Here is a 17,365-nt window from a genome sequence, read left to right as displayed (position 1 = left end):
ACATGGAGGATACAGCAAGGTTTCACCTTTGTTTTTACTCTTTTCTAAATGTACATAATCCAGTTCTAACCCAAGTCAGGTATAAGCATTTACATCACTTTCATTTATTATGTCTGACGTCCAAATGCGCTAATTTTTAGTGAAATAAGTATTTTGTTATGTTGATGACGCAGTTGCATTTTGGTGCTGGTTCCATCATGTAGCAACGAGATTAATATTTTACAGACAACGCAAACACCTACATATTTGTAGGGGGCACCTGTAAACCATTAAAAGAAAAGTATTGGTTAAGTTCGGTCAGTATCTACTCGCTTACTACCCTGAGTTTAGCCCTTTAAACCATAAACAACCTAAAGAACTTTTTTGATTCATCAAAATGTATTCCATTATTGTACACTTATCATTTATTTACTAGTCTGGCTACCTAATTTACTAAGAATATTACGTCCTTTCATAGAATTTGTACATTTAATATTTTGCTTTTTACTTATCTCGTGAAATTTGATGAACTTATCTACTACATGTAGGTCCCCTCTCACTTATACTAAATGAAATTCTTTAACAGACCGCTCCCATAATTTTTAAGGTCCCTACTGGGGAAAACCGCCTTTCGAGGGAGTGGATGACAGGCAATAGTAAATAATGTGAGTCCCAACTCCTCTGGTAGGGGGAAGGAATGTACAATGTGGCAGCCAGTCAGGGAATATTGAGGGAATTAGATTAAAAATATTATTTGAAAGGCCCCAGTCAAATCCTTACAAATTTTCTCTCAGAGCAGTTTCTACTGTGCTTTTGTGACGCAAGTTACCTGCCTTTCAGGGCCAAGGCAGTTCTGTCGGGTTAAACCTGCAGACAAGAGACGCCTTCAGCCCTCTGTGAAACTGCTAGCGAATTCAAGCGGTCAGTTTCAGATAATATCGTGTGTGGAAGGCAGGTGACGGGTGTGTACTTCAGAGGATTCTGCAGGGCAGAAGACAGCTGCTTTGCTCTCTTGTGATCTGGTCCTAACGTAGAACAGACGTCTTTCTCGGAGGGCGGAACCTCTGGCTCTGCGCTCCATCACCAGCCATGCACAGAACTTAACGTGAACCGCCTCCCCTCCTGTTGCCCGATTCTTTAGTTTGTTCGTCCTTTTAGACTGGCATATGCTTGGTATTGCACCAAATTTCCTGTCTTACCATTTAACGTCAGCCCTGGACGCCCACCTGATAAGTACTGGCAAATGGACCTCTTGTACCTTGTCGACATAACCGAGACGCAACAATCTCCCCCTCTCCCCGCACTTATACGGGAAGATACTATGACCCATCATATTTACATTATAAAAAAAATAAAATAATTAATAACATTTGTTTCAATGTGTGCCTTTCAGAGATGGTAGCTAGAGCTCTGAGCTATCATCCAATACTTCGTTTATAATACCTTCTTAGATATTTCAGCAGTTATTAATTTGCAGTGGCTATTGTAAGTATATTTTTCATTCGTGTTCAGCTAACTTTTACAGCTTTTGTGATATTTATAATATGACAGTCTTAATAAGTGAGCCTTAGTGCAGGAAGCATGCTGATATGCTTGGATTTGTCGTATTGTGAAACTGAATTATTATAGAATTATGAGGTATTTCAATATGGCTATCTTCTATATTTTTGCAAAAGCCGCCACTGTACCAGTCAAGCAATGTAGCCCAGCGTGGAGATCCTCTGGTTGCTCACTACTAATGGTGGAAAACCCTGCTATCGTTCCGTGCTGGCCAGTCCTTTATCGATGTCCATGGCGCATGCGGAAGTTCCCTGCAGCCAGACCCCACTGTCACGATATATTTTAAAACTTCTCTGAAGCTGATTTCTCGAGCATTTGCGTTATGTTACAATATCTCCATTAAATGTGGCATTTACGGACTTTTTTAAGCACCATGCTTAAAACTAAACGTATTCTACATTCGCATCACATCAGTGGTGTAAATTACTTAGTGGTCGTGATGAAGCAGCATGAGCTCATTTGCTAGGACATGAAATTAAAATTATAAATATAAAGGCTTAATAACCGCTAAGAAAATTAAAGAAACAAATGATATGTTAATTAATTGTCCACTAAATATACATAAGTGATTAAATATACAGAAACATAATAAAATGGCGTTAAATTATGCGTCTTTCGCTTGTAAACTGTAATTACAATAGAATATCGGTAAAATTTAATTTGTCAGTAAGGTTAAAATTGTCCTCAAATGTTTAGTCATTTATAAGAGTTAACACTTTAGTACATCATTTTACTGCTCTTTCACACGCGCATATTTTACAGTAGCTTAGTTCTGGCGTCGAGTCTCCGTTTTGTCAAATTCAAAATGGTTCAAATGGCTCTGAGCACTATGGGACTTAACTTCTGAGGTCATCAGTCCCCTAGAACTTAGAACTACTTAAACCTAACTAACCTAATGACATCACACACACCCATGCCCGAGGCAGGATTCGAATCTGCGACCGTAGCGGTCGCGCGGTTCCAGACTGTAGCGCCTAGAACCGCTCGGCCACACCGGCCGGCTCCGTTTTGTCCACACTCTAGAAGCTGCTGTCGATTCTCATGGCTCCAGCCGCCAAGTTCTGCTCCTAATAGCTGTGTAGAGTGGCAGCCAGCAAGCTGTCGTATACAGAATGAGATTTTGACTCTGTAGCGGAGTGTGCGCTGATATGAAACTTACTGGAAAATTAAAATTGTGTGCCCGACCGAGACTCGAACTCGGGACCTTTACCTTTCGCGGGCAAGCACTTGCCCGCGAAAGGCAAATGTCCCGAGTTCCAGTCTCGATCCGGCACCCAGTTTCTATCTGCCATGAAGTTTCAAGCTGTCGTATAGTTCTCAGTAACGAATACTACAATGAATTCCCACAGATCAGGTTCTGAACTCTCCCCAGTTTGGTTTATATGTATATATATCAGCAAACTGTTATACAAACAAAGATAACATTATCACAGATTCAAAGGAAGTCATAACCTAGCTGACAAGCATATCAGCGCACACTCCGCTGCAGAGTGAAAATCTCATTCTGACAAGCAGAAGCCGAACGCAGAGAAACGAAGTGTAAACAGAGCAATGAGAGAAGCGTTCAATGACTTTGAAAGTAGTATTTTGTCAGACGATCTTAGTAAAAACCTTAAAAGGTTTTGGTCTTAACCTAAAAGGGTAAGCGGTTAGAATTTCTCCATTCATTCGGTCAGTTACTATACTAACATGAAATGGAAGATAACAGAAAGAAAGTCGAAACTGTTTCACCATGGAAGATCATAACATAGTCCCTGCTTTCAATCATCACACGAACGTCGAAATGGCAGATACTGAGATAACCATCGCGGAATATAAAAGCAACAAAGCATCAGGACCAGTTAAGATACCTATAAGATTCTATGCAGATTTTGCGAAAGAACTTGCTCCCCTTCCAGCAGCAGTTTATCCTAGATGGCTGGAGCAACGAAAGGTAGCTAGCGACTGGAAGAAAGCTCAGTTCATTCTCGTTTCCCAAAAGGGTCGTAGAACAGATGCATGTAATTGTAGGCCTATATCTTTGACACCAATTTCTTGTCGAATTATTGTACATGTTTTATGCTCAAGAAATGTGACGGTTTTGGAAGCACGAAAATCTCCTATATAAAGATCTACACGGCTTCCGCAAACAGAGATCTTGCAAAACGCAGCTCGCTCTGTTCCTCTAAGAGGTCCATAGGGCTGCAGACAACGGCGCTCAAGTTTATGCCGTATTTCTTAACTTCGGTAAGGCATTTACTATCTTTCCCACTGTCGTTTAGTGAAAAATACGAGCTTACGGAATATCGGACCACATTTGTAACTTCATATCAGATAGAACTAAACACGTTGCTCTTAACGGAACAAAATCGACAGATGTAGAAGTAATTTCCTGAGTACACTAGGGAAGTGTGATGGGTCCGTTACTGTTTGCAACTAGTATAAATGATGTAGTAGAAAGTGTCACAAGCTCTTCGAGACTATTGGCAGATGATGCGGTTGTCTACAAGGAAGTAGCAGTGCCAGAAGAGAGTATCAATTTGCAGAACGACCTTCAGAGGATTGATGGATGATGCAGCTTCTGGCAGTTGACCCTGAACATAAGTAACTTTAACATATTGCGCATACACAAGGAAAGAATCTTCTACTCCACCCCTTCGTACTCTTACGGATTTATGAACAGTCACGCAGGATTCATGGTGTTAGTTCCCTCCGGCACTACTTCAGATATCAGTCGAGTCCAAGCCACGTCATGTTGCTGCACTTCTGTGTGTTCGCAGGTGCCCTACACGATATTAGGTTGTTTGGTTTGTGGGGATTGAAGGGACCAGACTACAAAAGACATCGGTCCCACAAGATATTACGCAGGTGTACCATGTACCATTTTCTTTGGCTCTTCAGCGTAAATTGATATGACTGTAGTTCCATCAGCAGGTGGGAGTACGTCAAAAGTGTATGTTAGAAGCGATACGAGCCTGCAGACACAATGAGCTACACCTGTAACTGTCACGGCAGAAGCACGACGAGCGCGCCAGACCAGGCGGCATCTGGCCTTTACATGGCGCCTCGTTCGACCACAGCCTGCCCACTTCAAGCATTCGTACTCGGGCAAGTCATGCCCCACCGCAGAATGTGAGCGAGCAAAACGCCCAATTTGCAGACCTCTGCCATAATTAAGTACAACATCACTGAAGCTCAAGAGGAAAGCAACACTTTCTGCAAAAATTTCCGCGTTGGCAGTTCGTGCAAAAAAATGGCTCTGAGCACTATGGGACTTAACATCTATGGTCATCAGTCCCCTAGAACTTTGAACTACTTAAACCTAACTAACCTAAGGACAGCACACAACACCCAGTCATCACGAGGCAGAGAAAGCAGTTCGTGCAGCTGGCCGACGTATGATTTTACTTCAGTTGTTACAAAATCAGGTCCAATGCACACAATGAGTAGCCAAGGGAACTAATGAATATTGATGCAGACCAACAAGCAAATGAATGTTTTGAACAGGCTTTAATGCACCTCCAGGAAAGCGGCATTCTCATCCAGTATAGAGCACAGTTCGCTACGAATGAATCATGAACCGGTGCTGTCTGTAGCTCACTGCTTTTGGTCACGGGACTGGGCATCCTCTGTAACGAAAACAAACTGTGTTAATTTTTCATCGATAGAGTTTGGGAGACGTCCTGCGACGACCACACAGATCCTATATCATCGAAGAAAATAATAAACGAAAATAAAGGTATAAAAAGAAGGTCTGCTCGAATAATTGTAAACTTAAATTCCGGGTTCGGTTCAGACATCGGGCAACAATTTTAAACGTGCACCTCTGATACCGCCAGTAGAACAGGGTAGGGCTGCAACGTGGTTCCAAATATACATTAAAGGTGATGCCTATGTATACCTATTGGAGAATAGCCAGTGTAGGTTTTGCCACTGTAGACGTGGTGGAAGTGACGGCAAGTTGAAACTCTGTCAGCAGCAAGCATTCTTACAACAGAAGATTTGTTTTATGAATGAGCCAATCGCGGTGTAAGGTCTCAGGCCACTTATTTCTCATTATACATGTACTTCGGTTGTTGAAACTATTGGTGCTGGACTGGGTTTAAAACCCAGTTCTCTCATTTTGCCTGATTTGACTTCTAGGGGATGATATAGGTCTAACTAAGATAAAATATGAGACACATCAACGACTGAACTCTAAACAAATTTCCATTGTTCATAGACGAAAATAAATTGAATAATGAACTTCGGTGACATGTTCCGAGGATATGACTGAACAAGTAATTTTGTCCTTCTTAGGCCTAAATAACAAACAGAACATATATATGAGTGAGATTAAGCAGGTAAATAAAGGAGAATAGAGCGTGTGAGTAGGATAGTAACTTACAACATGACCTAGATATGATTGTGAGTAGTATCTGTAGTTGAAGTGGTGAGTAAGGGAAATGCGTCTGGTCATTCAGTACCAAGTTTGAGCAACTGGACATCTGTTCATTAATTTCCACTATTTCAAGACAGTTCATCTTCCTTTCTTTATGGATTTGATGTAACATTTCATGCTGTACTTCGTAACTAAGGCCTTCTCTAGGCCGGTGGTCCGCAAAAGTAGAATCTTATTTTTTAATTTCCAACCACTGTGGTGTTCCTTCAAACAGCTGCGTATTGCTCAGTCAGACTGATCTACATAGAATTTGCCACATTTACAAGTATTTTATAAATTTCAGTCGTTTCCAAAGCCGAAGCGCGGTCTTTACCATTGGACAAAAAATGTTCAACAGTTTCTGCGCACAAAAAATGACGTTTCTAAGTTCCTGTATTGGAACTTTCTGGCTACATTCAGTGAGACTTCTTCTAAACATGGAATCGTGCATCACTTATTGCATCTTGAGATGGCCGGTCAAGATCAGTTAAAGAAGAGGGTACACCTGTTGTTTCTGTTTTTTGGGCATTATGGATTTCACTAAGGTACGAAGGTAGCCCTTGTTTGATGCTGTTTGTTTGATTAGATTTAACTCCATTTGGAAGGTGTGTTCGGTTATGGATAGATATTAGCCAATGTATCGTGGAATGAAAGGTAGCATGTTTACGGGTCACTAGGCGTTGAGAATTTCCAGGTATTACAATATCTGTGGTGATAGGTTCCCTATAAAATCTAGAAAGTGTGAACATGATCAGTGGTTAGATGTAAAAAGTTTGTGCTATTTCCTCCAAATTACATTGCACATTTTATACTGTTGTGTTTAGAATTTAGTTGCTTAATTGACAGTCAGATTACGTACTGGGTTCGAATCCCCGTCCAACACAAAACTTTTCGCCAGGTTATTAAGGGTTTAAACATGCATAATCTTTGTTACTTGTGATTGAAACCATATTTAATGTATTTTATGGTTAGTTAACATGCGAAATAGTTGGTGCACTGGATTGCCTAGTTGCGGTCAAGTACTAAAATTTTTGCCATATAATTTCAAGTTGAAACTTGCTTTTTGAAATGCCATTTATTGTATAAGAGGCAATGAAAAATTTTCCGTTCGATGGCCACACGAACTCCTTGCCTAAATGCCTGCATGGAAGTCGCGCTGGGTTGCATGTAAGCTGCAGCAACTTCCTCAAACGGAAACTTTTTGATAGTCTCGTATAATAAATCGAGTTTGCGTGTTGAAGACTGTGTCATCTCTAACAAAATGTTTTCTGATATTTTAATTATAGCAGTATAAATTTGCCTAAGGACTGATTACCATTCAGACCAGTTTTTTTCTAACCGTTTCTTGTACATTAATGAAAAAAATTAGTACACCCTTTCAGAGGTTTCCAATTCACTGAACATTTATTGTTGCAACAGTGCATGTAGGGTATATGAAGTGACTACAGATCAACAGGAGAAGCGGTCCTGAGATACCAGGTATCAACCCATGCTGAAACACCCTTTATGTACGTGTTGTAGCCTTCAAGGGCAACAATGCAGGCGTTGACTCTGGCATCCAGTCGATCGTACAAATGGCGAATACTAACCTGGGATACGTTATGCCACACCTGCTCGGCCTGTTCACGTACTTCTCTAAGGTCGACGAGTCTCACGAGTCATTTCTTATTCCATCATATCCCACATGTGTTAGATTGGAGACAAGTCAGGAGATCGGGCTTTCTAGAGAAGTTGGTGCACACTAGCGGAGCACGTCGAGTGTGTGGGCGAGCATTATACTGTTGGAAAAATAAATCACCTTTCTATTGCAAGAACGGCAAAAGAATGGGTCTAACAACACTCTGCACATACTGAGTGAACCAAAAGTGAACGAAGGTGGTAGTTTATCGCACCCCAGACCATAAGGCTTGGTTTGGGTTGAGTATGTCTTGGACGAATGCACTGTACGAGACAGAACTCACCAGTCTGTGTTGTACATACAAACGTCCATCATTTGCCTGCAAGCAGAATCTCCTTTCGTTGTTGAAGACCACGGTTTCTTGCAAGTGAGCCTCTGAAGGCACCAGTCCAGCGGTGCAAGTTGATGCTCTGGCGAGAGTGGAAGATGGGCTATAGGTGTGCATGCCCATAATCCCACTGCTAATAAGTGGTTCTCGGCAGTTCATGTTGACATGTCTGGGCCCACAAGGCCTCTTACCTGTGTTGTGGTAGCTGTACGATCTGCCACTGGAGCGCTTCTGTGCAACGTTGAGGTTCCGAACCTCAACTACGGGTGCGAGAATGTTCGCGTGACCACTGCTACCAGCAACGTTCCACAATTGATGCAGCAGGCTCAACTTGTGTGACAATTTTCCGAAAGTAGTGTCCCGCCATCCGGAAGGCCACGATCTGACCCCTTTCAGACCCGTCCAGTTGGCTGTAGGAAGCACTAGTTCATCTCCATGGCATGGTTGCCAGCTTGTTTCACATGTTTGCGTCACATTGAGCCTTCACGCTGGGAGCACTCCCTATTAAAGCATAGACACAGATGGGGCTCTTGCAGCTATACCACTATGCTATTAGCGGACGACGTTGGAACCATTATCAGTACATTTACTACCGCCAGGGGGCACATGTCGTCATCGGATCAAAATGGCCGTTGTCTCTCCAGGTGACTTTTTTTCAGGCAGTGAAGTAACCATTTTTCACAGCCGTAAGGCTGTACCATCAAGAGAAGAAGACCTGCAAGACAGTCATGTTATGCGGGTTGCATACGAATCAGGTGGGACACAGATAAGATCGACCGAAGCTATTGAGCATGATAGTAGCTGGTGGTTAAAATTAAAGTGCAGCTACTTGCGACGGTCCAGGGTGGGCTGCAATTACCGTATGGTAGCGAAACTTGGTAGAGAGGCTAATCCGTTAGTGAGGAACTGATTTACACTAGAAAACAAATTAGTTCCAGTTGTGGCCACCAAGTGAAAATCTGGCACTGTACTCTGTATGACGGTACAGAATCCGCACTGCCATTTGACAAGCCATAACGGAATAATGGAATTCGAAAACTGGAGCTTGGTGTGGCATCTGGAGGAGGAAGGCAACCTATCCTGGTGGAAGTTATTGACAAGGTTGCTGTTGCTGTAACTGACCATGCAGTACCTGCCCCGTGTAGTGCTAGTGCAATGTCGAGAGAACTGTCCATCCCACGATCAACAGTACGGAAAGTTTTGTGGTGTATTTTACAGTGGTATCCATACAGGATCCAGATGGCGCGGTAACTGAAGCCTCCTGATCTGTATCAACGTCTTCGGTTCCTGGCACGGATCGAAGTTGAAGACATGTGGCCTGACAATACTCTATGGAGAGCCGAAGAAAATTTTACACTACAGGACACAGGGAATACACAGAGCTACCGAATGTGGGGTACTGTTAAACAGCGTGTTGCACTCGAAGAGCCATTGCATTCGCTGCGTGTGACTGTGTAGTGGGATTCACAAACACATTTATTCTTGGTTCGTTCTTTAAAGAGAATACACCCAGAAGGCCACTCCGGCCTGTAGTGTGACGTCTGCAAGTTATCAATACCTCCTTGGACAGCTTGTGAGTGCTGCTTTGAGGGTACACAACCGTGTGGAAACCATTGTTTCTATGCAATATGGGGCAGTACCTCATGCTTCTTGGCCAGTGAGAGATTTGCTGAATGCAACCTTCCACGAACATGTTATCTCCAGACGTTTTACAGCACATGTCCTGCTAGTTTACCTGATATGAATCCATGTGACGTTTGGCTCAGGGGATATCTAAAAGAACGCGGTTGGTCTCTACCTGATCTGAAGGTCAGTATAGAGGAACATGTTGCTCAGATTCCACTGGAACTGCACGAGCAACTATTGATCACGTCGGATGCAGCATGTGCCGACGTTGAAAGTATGTAACCAAAATTATATTCTTTTATTCTGTGAAAGTGTCAGTGATGAGATTGTTCTAAATTAATTATTCAGCAAACCTGCTTCTGACTGCGTCTGTGAACTTGTTTCTTGCACTCCTCCATTTTGCGAGAAATGCAACACGTATTTGACTCAGCAATCAAGTTTAAGAGAATAATGCCGTTTGTGCAATGGCATTAAGATGGTACTGGAAAATTAACTTTTGGCCCTGATGTTTACTAGGTTCTTTCGTTGGTGGGTAGCTTTAGTTTACTACTCATTTTCATATTCAATACAAGCAAAGGGTGCTCAGAAATAGCAGCGGAAGTTTGTTGCAACTATTCAATAGATTCTGGTGGAAGTACTGCATTGATTCTGTCGCGTAATTTATTGTCAGTTATTTCTTTAAATGTGTCGATAGTTTGAGTTAATTTCTGAATGCTACCGGTGGGGTACTCGCCACGTTTTACGTTCTGTTCATCATGTTTAGCGAACTGTTCATCACGCTTTGCGTGACGTTCGCTTAGTAGTCGAAGAAAACAATCTAATTTTCTTCAGCTAGAGCAGGGGATGTCAACTCTGGATTTGAGTGTTGCAACTCATATTGCTGGGGAGGGTTGCTAACAACTCTTTGAGAATTCTCAGATGAAACAATTTCTCCGTGTGTGGAAGAATATTGCAAGAGAAATTGGTTGTCGGAATCAACCACATGACTTTGTGAAGGTTGAATTAACATGAACAAGTCATAGGAAACTGTTTCTATTTGTCTTCCTGTGTTCTGAGAATCCGAAGGCAAAAGAGGAACCGATGCGGAATTTTGTGGCTCTGTGGCGTCATTACTTGCCGTAGCACTGTTGTCAAATTCCTGATCACTTTGTGAAGTAGGAGGGTTAGTTGACAAAGCTAGGTCATTGTCCGGTTGTTGTAGCTTATGCGATTTTGAGGAATTGCGTAATTGCACTTTATCACCCTGTCGATTTCTTTTGGGCATCTTGAGAAAGACAATAGGGCGGACAAAATCTCAAAATGGTAGTAACTCACAAGACGATATTCTGTACACAAAAGGTAAAATATTTAGAATAGACTCATAAAATCAGCATAAGCAGAAGCAGAGCAAAAAATAAATATTCACAAGTGTCAGCAAACTCAATATTACGCAACTAGCGATGCAGCGCACAGCTGAAACAGTGGAGTAGCAGCAAACGCAATATTACGCAACTAGCTATGCAGCGCACAGCTAAAACAGTGGTGTTGAAAAGAACGCTCGGAAACAAAGTCCATAGTTACAGAAAATATATCCAAGAACGTCACCACAGAGGATGTCGCGAAGTGAAACTATCTAACCAAAATTGTGTCCTTTTATTCTGTGAAAGTATCTGTGATAAGATTGTTCTAAATTAATTATTCAGCAAACCTGCTTCTGACTGCGTCTGTGAACTTGTTTCTTGCACTCCTCCGTTTTGCCAGAAATGTAACATGTATTTGACTCAGCCAATCAAGTTTAAGAGAATAATGCCGTTTGTGCAATGGCAGTAAGATGGTACTGGAAAATTAACTTTTGGCCCTGATGTTTACTAGGTTCTTTCGTTGGTGGGTAGCTTTAGTTTACTACTCATTTTCATATTCAATACAAGCAAAGGACGTGGAGTATGATTCAGGCTTTTAGATTTAAACACAATGTTGATCTCAATATATATATTGTTAAAATTTTAAGTCATACAAAAAATCTACTATTCGTAGCACGAATCACTCTTACAAAAAATTTTACAAAACGCTTACTGCGTCAAACCTTGGACGCACAAATCCTAACTCTGAACATTATCTAACAAAAAACCAATTTCAAATGATTACTTACCTTTTCTCTTTTATATGCTAAAGTTTGGTCAGGGGCAGGGACCTACCTTAACGCTGTCACCACACGTCTGCTTCCTCCGCGCACCTACCTGCTACTCCTCCCTTATAGCTGTCTGCACACGTCTGCTTCCTCCGGGCACCTACCTGCGACTCTTCGGTTATTTACTGCACGTGCCCGGCTCTCTTAACCATCAAAGATCCTCCTACTCAAAGATATTATACTCGTTCCACCTTGCGGTTGGCAACTACCGACTATTTTCGGGAGCTACCCTGATCAGACCTTAGCACATATCTTTCAACGTCTCCGGCGCTCATATGGAACAAATTGTTCCAACATTATGTCTTTCTCACTTGTGAGATCTTTTCTGCTTAGGTCCCATACCTAATCCATTACAAGTGGCAACATTTCTATATGTCATTCTTCTATTCACAGCGACAGATTTGCACTTTGTGGCCAAAATTAGAAATTAATATTTCCCAGTGTAAACTGTTCAAGCATTAACGTATCAGAATATGTACAAGATTCGCTGACATATAATAATTACACTCCACACTGAACCTCTATAGTAGCTGCACTTTAATCGCCTTGTACATTTGAAACCGATATGAATCATGTTATTTTCATCTGAAGATTGCTATTAAGGGACCTTGATCGGCCCTCTAATACTGCAATCATAGCCGTTGTTTATGAGAACCGTTTCAAGAAGTATTCGGTATCAGATGGTAGATAAAGCAGCAAGTAGTTAAATATGGGGGGCGGCGCGGGCAGAGAGGCAGTGTTGGCACGGGATCAGAGACCATGAAGTGTGCCGCTTTACTGGTGCTGGTCCTCGTGATAGCTGCGGAAGGGGCGGTCCCTTACCGGGCGGTCCCTTACCGTCGACCCCTTGTGGAGACGCTCGAATACAATGAGGATGCTGACTTGGATACGGTGAGTAGAGCTTAAGCCGGATCGACACAGGTGATACTCTCGACAACAGTAATTGGAAATGTGTTGTTGCACAGTAGCTTTGCAATAAGGTATTGGTCAGCAAGTCCCTTTTATCTAATACTACAATTGCTCACGATACTACCACCACTCCTTTATTTTTTTCCATTGCGAGCTACAAGATATATGTGATTACTTCAAGAGTTTCGCGAAGCACGAGATTAGGTAACAACGGTTGGTAACAAATGAATACAGCGGGTTTTCGAGTATATGGTGATAGATTCCCGGCGGAAGCTCGATACTGTACTGCCTGTCTATTGAAAACCACAGCATCTAGAGACAGTGGTAATTTGTGTGTAGGCTGTGCTATTGTGCGTTTTCTACTTCGGAATAAGGCCTTTTGCGAAAGCTTAACTCTATAGCAGCCTTTTCGCTGTGCTTGTCCACTACTCATCGTCTCCTCCTTTCGATAATACTGTTGTTACTCCATCTTAGAATTCCCACTTTTTATTAAGCAACAAACGATCATGTGACTGGCTTGGTGAATGTTTTATGAACAGATAGCAGTACGTAATACTTGTCGGCGAGGAAAGGAAACGAGTGTCCCATAGTGTCGTAACAGGATTACTATTAGATTGGCTTAGTAGTAGGGGAGACTTAGGGCTTGGAACACATTTCGAGCTTCCTCCACCAGCCAGTCCTTTAACAGAGGTTTAATATACTTTCTTATCTCGTTTCTACTTTCTTATCCCTTTTCTACATTCACGCTCTACACAAAACTGGCACTAATAACATATGCACATGGGGAACACACACGACACAGATCTGTAAGTCCACAGTATTGGTGATGAGTTGGGAAAACGGTCCCGAAACACATGTGCTACAAAACACCACTGTTCCCTGCGCATGTACCCCGACATCAATATGGGATATGATCACTATGCATACGTACACAGGCCGCACAACGGGTTGGCATACTCTGGATCAGATGGTCGAGCAGCTGTAGGGGGTATAGCCTCCCATTCTTGCACCAGTGCTTGTCGGAGCTCCTGAAGTGTCGTAGGGGTTTGAAGACGTCCAGCCATACGCTGACCGAGAGCATCCCAGACGCGCTCGATGCTGTTTAGGTCTGGAGAACAGGGAGGCCACTCCATTCACATGATATCTTCTGTTTCTAGGTACTCCTCCACATTGGCAGCTTGGGGGGGGGGGGGGGGCTGTGCGTTATCATCCATCAGGAGGAAGATGGGACCAACTGCACCCCTGAAAAGGCGGACATACTGGTGTAAAATGACATCCCGATACACCTGAACTGTTACAGTTCCTCTGTCAAAGAAATGCAGGGGTGTACGTGCACCAATCATAATACCACCCCACACCATAAAAACACGACCTCCACGAAGGTCCTTTTCAAGGAATTAAGGGCTTGGTATCTGGTTCCTGGTTCACTCCAGATGAAAATCCGGCGAGAATCACTGTTCAGACTCGTCCGTGAGACCAGTGTTCCAATGACCGTGTACTGTGTTTTGACACCAGTCTTTACGCGCTCTCCTGTGACCAGGGGTCAGTAAAATACACCTTGCAGGTCTCCAGGCGAATAAACCATGTCTGTTCATTCGTCTGTAGACTGTGTGTCTGGAGACAACTGTTCCAGCGGCTGCGGTAAGGTCCCGAACAAGGCTACCTGCAGTACTCCGTGGGCGTCTGCGGGCACTGATGGTGAGATATCGGTCTTCTTGTGGTGTTGTACACTGCGTACTGTACCGTCTGGACACGTTTCCTGTCTGCTTGAATCGTAGACATAATCTTGAGATCACAGTTCGTGCTACGACGTGCTGTGTTTGAGCAGTCTCCAGTCGCCCTAGTATTTTACCCCTCATAACGTCATCAATATGTGTTCTTTGAGCCATTTTCAACACACAGTCACCATTAGCACGTCTGAAAACTTCTGCACACTTACTCGCTGCACGGTACTCTGATATGCACCAACACACCTCTGCGCATGTGGTCTGCTGCTAGCGCCACCGTGCAGCGACCGCAGGTCAAGTGCACCGCATGGTCATACCCCGAGGTGATTTAAACCCGCAAACCGCCCCCCAGAGCGTTGTTTCACCATGTATCAACATTATCCTTAATTTATGAGCATGAGTGTAGATGATGGCATACACTTTTTGTTTGCGGAAGTCATTTTCTGAAGCTACGAAAGTCACTACGGAAAAGCAAGGTTGTTCCAGATATGCAATTACGTTCCAAGGTACAGTGTTGTATTGTACTCAGGAAGAGATATTCTACTGAAATTTAAAAGCGTTGCAGTCGGAAAACCTTGTCAGTAATGTATTTAATAGTTTATCTGTTACATTATTACCCTAATATACACCAGTACTAAGCAAGTGATAGCAAATTAACTAGAACTATTACAGAAACTAATTACCAGCTAAATACATTTTGAAATACACTCATGAGCCAAACATTATGAACACCTGCTTCATAGCCTGGTTGTCCGTCTTTAGAACGAAATATATCACTGATTTTGTATACCAGGGATCCGACAGTTCGTGCAGGTAAGTGGCGCTAGATGTCTACGCGCAGGTCTCGTAATCCGCGAAAATGACAAGCCGCTGATTTGCGTACACGGTGATAGCGCCATATAGCTACTCGCATGGTTCTATAAGATTTACATCAGGCGAATTTTGACACAGAGACATCAATGTGAGTCCACTGTAATGCTCCTAAAACAATTATAGCACGGTTCTGGCTCCGAGACACGGACATTTATGATGCTGAAAGATGACATCGTCGACGGAGGAAGGCATAAAGCGTGGAGGGATGCACGTGGTTCGCAGCTGTCATCGTGTCTTCCATAACTACCACAGGTCCCACGCAAGGAGAATGTTTCAGTAGCAAACACTGCTCCCACCAGCCTGTGTCCGTGGCGTGCTTGACGTCTCGAGGCGCGAGGTGTAGCCGCGCGGTCCAAGGTGCTTTGCAACGGTTCCCGCGGTTGCCCCCGTCGGAGGTTCGAGTCCTCCCTCGGGTCTGAGTGTGTGTGTTGTCCTTAGTGTAAGTTAGTTTAAGTTATATTAAGTAGTCTGTAAGCCTAGGGGCCGATGACATCAGCAGATTGGTCCCATAGGAACTTACTACAAATTTCAAATTTTTTACGTTTCGAGCCGCCGTTCACCTCGATGATGGCGTTTGTGGAGACAATCAGCGATGTAGTGTAGCAAAAATTTGATTCATACGAAGAGCCGACACGTTTCCATTGATCGATTGTCCCATGAGCACTGCAATCGTAATTGATGATGTCGCTGGGTCAACAAGTGTAAGGGTGGTTAGTTTAAGTTATATTAAGTAGTGTGTAAGCCTAGGGGCCGATGACCTCAGCAGATTGGTCCCATAGGAACTTACTACAAATTTCAAATTTTTTAAGTTTCGAGCCGCCGTTCACCTCGATGATGGCGTTTGTGGCGACAATCAGCGATGTAGTGTAGCAAAAATGGTCTGCTATGGAACTCTATATATAACAATGTAGGATAAACAATGTACCCCGAAACACTCGTGTGTGCACCGGCGTTGTGCTCTTTCGACACAGATACCACAGATCACTATCTATCCTACTTGTCAAAGTAGACGAACCTCCGAGCCTCACATTCTGTGAAGAGTCGTGGTCGTCCAACCATCTAGCACGTAGTGGTAGTTTCACTGTCCTACCTCTTTCCATAGATGCTCACGACTGTAGCATGTGAACATTCAAGCAGCTTCGCCATTTTCGGAATGCTCGTTCACTGGTTCTGCGTAATAATAATCCTCCCTTTGTGAAAGTCATTTATCTCAATGGATTTCCCCATTTGTAGCTCATATCTTCGCTAGGTTGATCCCCGCCGGGTCTTCTCCGCTTATATACTTTTGTTACCGCGTCACGTGCACACAACGTCACCAGGCGGCATCCAACGTCACTATGGGGAGTGGTTATAAGTTTTGGCTCGTCAGTGTAGAAGCTACGGGAAAATACCACAAATTTTGTTTCAAGACACATAGAGTTGTTAAGAGATGAAAGCAACTCATTTCGGATGCAAATGTCACAATTTCCATGGTATTAATCGTCCACACCTTACATACTGTAACTAGTTTTAAAAATAAACTGAATTTCACTCAACACAAAGTTCTGTGACTGAATAATATATTCCAAATAGGTCTAATGCATTATACAATACTTGAATGCGTAGAAATGAAAAATTTGCAACTGATGCACAAAACATAACATGTTTCACAACAACAAAAACTATAGAAAATGCCTGAAACTGCTTACGGCTGTCTCTAATACTCGTTTCTTCATGTGATTCTGAAGCCGATCACCTGATTAAAACACTGATCAGGAGGCATCATTTGTTCCTAGGTACACTATCCTCGAGATAGAACATTCTCCCCTATTATCAAAGTATTTGGTGATACTTCTGCTTTCAATTAGAAAGCATCGTCATCGGCCGATCGCAAGGAAATATAGGAAGAATTAGAGAAATCTTCCACACAAAACGCAACTTTCTTTCAAAGTGGATAAGTGGAAGAATGCTCATAAAATAAAGAGTCTGAAGTATCTGGTTACGATGCTGCCGCTCAGCATCTGAAGCTCATGACATTCTTTATACAGGATGTTTCAAAGTCTTGGCGACAAACGTCTAGTGGTGAGAGACCCCGTCATAGAGAACAATTTTTGTGACAGACCAAATGTTGACTGATGCT

The 17,365-nt window shown here is 42.9% G+C and overlaps 1 protein-coding gene across 2 annotated transcripts in view; it reads left to right on the top strand.

Moving 5' to 3' along the window:
* Positions 1-12,472: 12,472 nt before the first annotated feature.
* LOC126281614 (lipase 3-like) overlaps positions 12,473-17,365 on the top strand; it is a 143,274-nt gene continuing 138,381 nt past the window's right edge. The window contains exon 1 of one of the 2 annotated variants that reach the window (XM_049980725.1): positions 12,473-12,628. In XM_049980725.1, the coding sequence (XP_049836682.1) occupies positions 12,497-12,628 (132 nt within the window). In that variant the 5' untranslated portion in view covers positions 12,473-12,496. The remainder of the gene's footprint in view (positions 12,629-17,365) is intronic. The other variant, XM_049980724.1, reaches the window with a different exon arrangement.

This window comes from Schistocerca gregaria, chromosome 7, assembly GCF_023897955.1.
Source record: "Schistocerca gregaria isolate iqSchGreg1 chromosome 7, iqSchGreg1.2, whole genome shotgun sequence".
Classification (NCBI taxonomy): domain Eukaryota; kingdom Metazoa; phylum Arthropoda; class Insecta; order Orthoptera; family Acrididae; genus Schistocerca; species Schistocerca gregaria.
The sequence above is the reverse complement of the archived record's forward strand: the minus strand, read 5'-3'. Positions and strand labels throughout refer to the sequence as shown.